Raw genomic sequence first — 7,219 nt, forward strand, 5'->3', positions numbered from 1 at the left:
GGCCCCGTGAAGGGCAGTAATGAACCACTGCCCAAAGGTAACAAGGCTCCCCCGCTCTGGAGTCAGTGCAGGCCCCGTGAAGGGCAGCAATGAACCAATGCCCAAAGGTAACAAGGCTCCCCCGCTCTGGAGTCACTGCAGGCCCCGTGAAGGGCAGTAATGAACCACTGCCCAAAGGTGACAAGGCTCCCCCGCTCTGGAGTCACTGCAGGCCCTGTGAAGGGCAGTAATGAACCACTCCTACCCCTCCCAGACAGGAGGAAATCAGTGGAGGCCTAGTGGGCAGTTGGAATTCCCACCCCTGTCCAGCAGTAATGAGGTCAATGAAGGCCAAGTGGGGAACCTGGACTTGTACCCCCACCAGGCAGTAACAAGGCAGTGCCTCCCTGCTTCCTGCCAGAGTGAAGTTTAAAAAGCCCACTAAAACAGAGGTTTGAAAAAGACCCAGACTCATAATACCCAAACTGTCCAATTTTCAATCAAATCTCACTCATCATATTAAGAACCAGCGAGATCCGTAGATGCCAACAAGAAGATGGCAGAGATCTTAGAATTATTTGACAAACATTTTAAAGCAGCTATCATAAAAATACTTTGATGAGAAATTATGAATGTGCTTGAAACAAATGAAGAAACAGAAAGTCTCAGTAAAGATATAAAGAAGGACGAAATAGACATCTTGGAACTGAAAAATATAATAACCAAAATAGAACTCAATGGATGGACTCAACAGCAAAAACGGTAGGAACATGGGAAAGAATCAGTGAACTAGAAGACAGAACAATGGATATTACCCAATTTGAATGACAAGGAGAAAACAGACTGAAAAAAAAAAGAAAAGAAAAAGAACAGATTCTCAACAAACGATACAATATTTGTGTCATTGGAGTCCTGGAAGGAGAGAAGAAGTTGGATGAGGGTGAAAAAATACTTGAGAAGTAATGGCGAAAACTTCCCAAAATTGGCAAAAGATATAAATCTACATATTGAATGAACCGCAAACAGAATACATTATTGTCAAACTTCTAAAACTAAAGACAAAGAAAAATATATCAAAAGCAGCAAGAAATGACACCTACCTATAGGGGAAAAACAATTCAAATGACAGTAGATTTCTTATCAGAAACCATGAAGGCTAGAAGGAAGTGTCCTGACATTTGTGAAGTACTGAAAGAAAAGAATCCCAGAATCCTATATTCTACAAAAATATCCTTCAGGAAGTAAAAGGAAATCAAGACATTCTCAGATGAATAAAACAAAGAGAGTTTGTCACAGTAGATCTACCCCAAATGGCATTTAAAGGAAGTTCTCTAAACCAAAAGGAAAAATAAAAGAAGAAATCTAGGAACATCAGGAAGGAAAAAAGAACACAGTAAGTAAAATCGTGGGTAAATACAATAGACTTTCCTTCTCCTCTTGGGAAACCCTGGTGGCATAGTGGTTAAGAGCTACGGCTGCTAACCAAAAGGCTGGCAGTTCGAATCCACCAGCTGCTCTTTGGAAACCCTATGGGGCAGTTCTACCCTGTCCTATAGGGTCGCTACGAGTCAGAAGAGACTTGATAGCAGTGAGGTTTTTTTTTTTCTCCTCTTCAGTTTTCTAAATTATATTGACAGTTGAGGGAAAATTTATAACACTATTATAGATCCAATTGTATGCAGAGAAAATACTTAAGACGATTACATTATAAATGCAAGAGAATAAAGACATATAACGGGGGTTATGGTTTCTACACTGAACTCAAGCTTATAAAATGTGAATACTAGTAGACTGTGGTAAGTTATACATATTTATATATATATACAATAATATAAAAGACAGCAACTATTAAAAAACTATGAAAACACTACAGATAAAATGGGTTTATAAAAAATGTTCAAATAATCCACAGAAGGTAGGAAAAAGAAAATGGAGAAATGAAAGAGAGAGAGAACAAACAGAAAACAAAGATTAAAAGGGTAGACGTAAACCTTAATGTACCAATAATCACACTAAACATAAATGGTCTAAACAGATCAATTAAAAGAAACAGATTGGCAGAGGGGATTAAAAAACCTAACCCACCTATATGATGTCTACTAGAAACTCTCTTCAAATATAACAATATAGGGAAGTTGGAAGTAAAAGAATGGAAAAGGATGTCATGCAAACAATCAAACGAAAGCAGGAGTGGCTATATTAATGTCAGATAAAGTAGACTTCAGAGCAAAGAAAATTACCAGAGAGGGACATTATATAATGATAAAAAAGTCAATGCACCAAGAAGACACAGTAATCCTAAACGTGTATGCACCAAACAAGAGAGCTGTAAAATATGTTAAGAAAACACTGATAGTACTGAAAGGAGAAGCAGACAAATTCACAAATATAGTTGAAGACTTCAACATCCCTTTCAGCAACTGCTAGAAAAACCCGACTGAAAAATCTGCAAGGATATAGAACTCAACAACACCATCAACCACTTGAATCTACTTGACATTTATAGAACACTCCACCCAACAAGAGCAGAATATACATTATTTTCAAATGTCTATAGAATATAACACATTTTTTTTGTTCTCTCTCTCTCCCTCCCTCACCCATTCACCTACAAACACTCCCACACTCAGGCTACCAGACACAAAATATAATTTCAAAAATATTCTTAAACCAAGAAAAAGTGAACCTCAGCAGGCTCTGACTCATTCTCAAGTATAAAAGCTCTCGTTTCTGTTGTTATTTGACCACTTACGTACTAAAATTTCAGAGAATGCACTTGGAAAACATCAAAGACAAAGGGCCAATTCCAGGATTTAAAATCATAAATGATTTCTTGAAAATCATAGTACGTTCAAATCTTTAGCTGTTATTTTACTGAAAACCACTGGAATGGAAAGTTGAGAACAGCTGAACATTCTTCAAGAATTGTTTTCAAAATTAAGGTCACTGTTCCTTGGAAATAAATTGACCTTCATTAAGTCACTGTGGTTATGCCTCAGCCACGCACAGCAGGAACATTCTCCCCACCACCAGAAGGCTGCATTTACCTGGTCTGGTCAATTCACTGAAGAGATGAAGTAGAAAGCAGGGGTCATAAAGGTCGTTGAGATCCACTATGCTCTTGTCTTTAAATATCAATTCCTGTGCATCCTGAGATAGCCCAAAACAAACAGAAATGCACTATTCAACCTTATTTTAAGTGTAATATCATGCAAATGTTTACCCACTATTTCTGGAATTGAAAATATTTTGAATATTCAGGTCAGGAGCATGCAAAAAAATATAGAAAAAGAAACAGCATGGGTATATGCAATGACATGTTTGGAATTTGCTTAAAATAATTTGGGGAGGGGAGGCTATATATGGAACAAATTTGGCCAATACTGGTAACTGTTGAGGCCTGGTGATGAGTATATGGGTGTCTAGTCTCTATACCTTTGTATATAGTTGGAATTTTACATAACAAAAAGTTACACAACAAGAGAAACAATGCCTGTATTTAACGGCACTATTAAGCTGAAGGTACAGCTGGAGCTCCTGGAGGGAAAGGAGGCAGAACCACCTTCACCCTGAGTGCCCATCAGCTCTGCCCTCGCCTCTGAGGAGGAACAGCAGCAGGCGTGGTCGCACCTCAGGTGGCAGCAGCTTCCGGTTCTGGGGGAAATGGAGGATGGTCTTCAGCATCCGGTCCCGATCCAGCAGGCGGAGAATGTCCCCAGTGCTCGGCTGCTGCCACAGTGACTTGCCCAGGCTCCGGCATGTCCTGTGATGCTCCACAGCTGCTGGGCCCCACAGCAGCACCCTAGAGTCCCAGAGAGGAGAGCTGATTGGTCACAGGGCCCCACTGGGCAAAAAATGAATAACCACGATGATGACCACAATAGGAAGCATTTATCGAGCAGCTGTCAAACGCCTGGTGCTGCTCTGCGCGCTTACCGGTGTTGTGCATCACGTACTCCCCGCACAACCTAGGAGTACGGGGTGGTGATCGCGTCAATGGTAACAACAGAAACTAACACCTATGCAGAGTGTATGACTTCCAGGCATGATTCTAAGCCCTCACTAAATCTTCACAGCAACCCCATAAGGTAGGTACTATTATTATCTCCATTTTGCAAATGGGGAAACACAGAATTAGAAAAATTGCTCTGCTGGTAAGTGGAAGAGCTGAGATTCAAACCCGGGAAGTCTGGCTCCTGAGTCACGCTAGACCACAGCTGCAGAGCCCTGGCTGCTTGATGATGCTGCAGGCCTTTCCTCGTTCACATGAGATGGGGAGCAAAGTAGGCCTGCATGGGCTAGCCCCAAGACTCCACATTGCTGTACCATTCACGTCACCCCTCTCCCACTGCAGCTGCCCACAGAAGCCCACCTCACCTTCCTCCTGGAAAACAACAAAGGCCTCCCTCCTGCTCCTCCCTTTATCCCAACCCCCAATCCCTCCCCACCGCTGCCAGGATGCGTTCCCAAAGCCCTGCTTGGATGAGGGCCACTTCCCTCCCTGAAATGTCCACTAGCTCTCTGCCTGCTATCTCCTGGATGAAAATGAAAATGCTTCAGCCTGGTATGCAGGGCCTAGAACCAACATGTCTGACTTATTTCCTACACCACTCTATGATCCAGATAAGCTGACCTACTCGCCATTCCCCGAAGTGCTCCGACTTTCCCACCTCCAAGCCATCATCCATGCTGGTCCCTCCACAGTGCCCCAGGCTCCTCTGCCAGCCTCACCCCAAACTCCTCCCTGTCCTTCAGGAAGCCTCCCTGATGCCCCCCAGGCAGATGCTGCCTTGCCCTTGTGCCAGAACAGTCACTTCACACAGGTGACTGAATCAGATGCCGTTTCAGAGTTAAGCGTGTGAGAGCTGTATACCCTCAACAGATGGCGGGACCGCTGCATTGCTCTTGGCATTCCCCACAGTGCTGAGCACCCAAAAACCAAACCAAACCTGTTGCTGTCGAGTTGATTCCGACTTACAGTGACCCTATAGGACAGAGTACAACTACCCAATAGAGTTTCCAAGGAGCGGCTGGTGGATTCCAACTACCAACCTTTTGGTTAGCAGCCTGGGCTCTTAACTACTGCGCCACCAGGGCTTCAACAAACATCTACTGAAAAAAATTCTTCTAAATACAGACTCGTTTCTACACAAGTAAACAATGGTTACTCAAGTTAAAGACGTGAATAATCATTTTTAAGAAGGTGTCCCTCTGACAATGGTTTCTAGGGGCAGGCAGCTGATGCACAGGAAATGCCCTGGGGGACAGGCATGGCTCGCTGGCAAGAGACCCGCTCACTGCGTGTCCCAGAGCACACCGGCACGCCCCCTAACTCAGCCTCCTCCTCGTCTGTAGGAGTGACACTCACTCTCCTTTGAGGAGACGGCTCCGTGCTCTCAGCCACCAGAGCCCAGTAGTCCCACCCCCACTCACTCTCCTCTGAGAAGACAGCTCCTTGCTCTCAGCCACCAGAGCCCAGCAGTCCCACCCCACTCATGCTCTCTCCTGGTTGCTGAGCCTAGACTCCTTCCGTGGCCAACTCCAACCGTTTATTCATGGGGCAACTCACTTGACCTTTAATCCCTGAGTCAGAGGGTGTTGGAACGCAGAAACGGACAGTTAGAATAGCCCTCTCTTCAGTGTGATAAAAACTGCTTCCGATTTGCTCTCCCTCTCCTCACATACGCAGGGATGGTTCCACTCCAGAAAGGGTACGGCTGGCAAGCCACCAACTATAGAGCAGCAAGAGTGAGCTCATAAGATGAAGAAGAGAAAGCTTACCCAAGACCCGGGAATTCTTAAGAATATGTCTTTGTTTTTTAATCTATTTCCTGGAGGGGGATTTCTGGGCTAACACAGATTGTATCCTGAAAAAAAAATATATGTTGCAATGGAAACAGTCTTCTCGCCCCTGTAGAGATTTCCTAAGGCATTTTTCTCGGCCCAGTCAGCTCACTTCCCATGTGATGACATAAAGCCCTTCTTCATGTACATATTGGGCTGATGTCAGGGTGCTGATCTCAAAAGAGAAGGAGAAAATAAGACTCTAGGACAGCAAAGGGAACAATCCAAAAATGCTTTCCATGAACTGCACATTTGAACAAGTCCCTTCTTAACCCCGGCACTCACAGAGAGGAGCAGTGCCCACACAGAAAGCCATCGGCCCCAGCCCCTCAAGGCCCAGGTGTGCCGGCCGAGGAGGCAGGGAGCAGCCCCTGGGAACCCAGAGGAGACAAGACAGACAGGGAGAGAGACAGACACACCCACTCTCACAGGCAAACAGAGAGAGTAGAGATAACGTCCAGTTGGCACTCCTCACTTTTCTCCCCCTAAACCCCCATCTCATACGTCATTTCCATCTGAAGTCAAGCAAAAAAGAGAAAGGGTTTCAGAAAAATCAAAACCAAACCAAGACGCAGCAGCCAGGATGAGTCTGGAGCAGGCCTAGGGCACACGTGCACCCATCAATCAGTAGGGCCGGCCCAACCTGGACCCTGAGCATGAGCTCAGGGCCTTTCCTGGGGTGGGCAGGCTACGCTGGAGCTGCGTGTGAGCCAAGGGACTTCTCCCTGTCCTGAGAACCAAAAAGGAAGGAAAAACTGCCGAGTGCAAGCTCACGGTGCAGAGTGAGCCCCAGTCTCCACCGGTGCTCACCTGAAGTTAATGAGGCTGATGTCGTTCTTTTCATACGCCCGGAGAAGAAGTAAAATCTTCTGGTCTAGAAGTCAATCGATGGTCTGTTTAGGAACCTGAATTCCTTATACAGTCCCCCATGATACAGTACCCCATCTTCACACACTCCCCGGGTCACAGCCCTGTCCTCACACACTCCCCGGGTCACAGCCCCATCTTCACACACTCTCCAGGTCACACCTTCCTCCTCACACACTCCCCTGCTCACACCCCCATCCTCACACACTCCTCTGGTCACAGCCCCATCCTCACACGCTCCCCGGGTCACACCTTCCTCCTCACACACTCTCCTGCTCACACCTCCATCCTCACACACTCCTCTGGTCACAGCCCCATCCTCACACGCTCCCCGGGTCACACCTTCCTCCTCACACCCTCCCCGGGTCACAGCCCCGTCCTCACACACTCCCCAAGTCACATCTTCCTCAGATCACAGCCCCATCCTCATACACTCCACGGGTCACACGTTCCTCCTCACACACTCCACGGGTCACACGTTCCTCCTCATAAACTCCCCTGGTCACACCTTCCTCCTCACACACTCCCC

The 7,219-nt window shown here is 45.9% G+C and overlaps 1 protein-coding gene across 1 annotated transcript in view; it reads right to left on the reverse strand.

Annotated features, from left to right (window-relative positions):
• Positions 1-7,219, reverse strand: part of URB1 (URB1 ribosome biogenesis homolog) — an 85,910-nt gene that overhangs the window by 21,139 nt on the left and 57,552 nt on the right. Inside the window, exons 28-30 of the mRNA XM_023741298.1 lie at positions 6,634-6,697; positions 3,610-3,781; positions 3,027-3,129 (exon numbers count right to left, since the gene is read on the reverse strand). Of these exons, the coding sequence (XP_023597066.1) occupies positions 3,027-3,129; positions 3,610-3,781; positions 6,634-6,697 (339 nt within the window). The remainder of the gene's footprint in view (positions 1-3,026; positions 3,130-3,609; positions 3,782-6,633; positions 6,698-7,219) is intronic.

Source organism: Trichechus manatus, unplaced genomic scaffold, assembly GCF_000243295.1.
Source record: "Trichechus manatus latirostris isolate Lorelei unplaced genomic scaffold, TriManLat1.0 scaffold00177, whole genome shotgun sequence".
In the NCBI taxonomy this organism is placed as follows: Eukaryota; Metazoa; Chordata; class Mammalia; order Sirenia; family Trichechidae; genus Trichechus; species Trichechus manatus.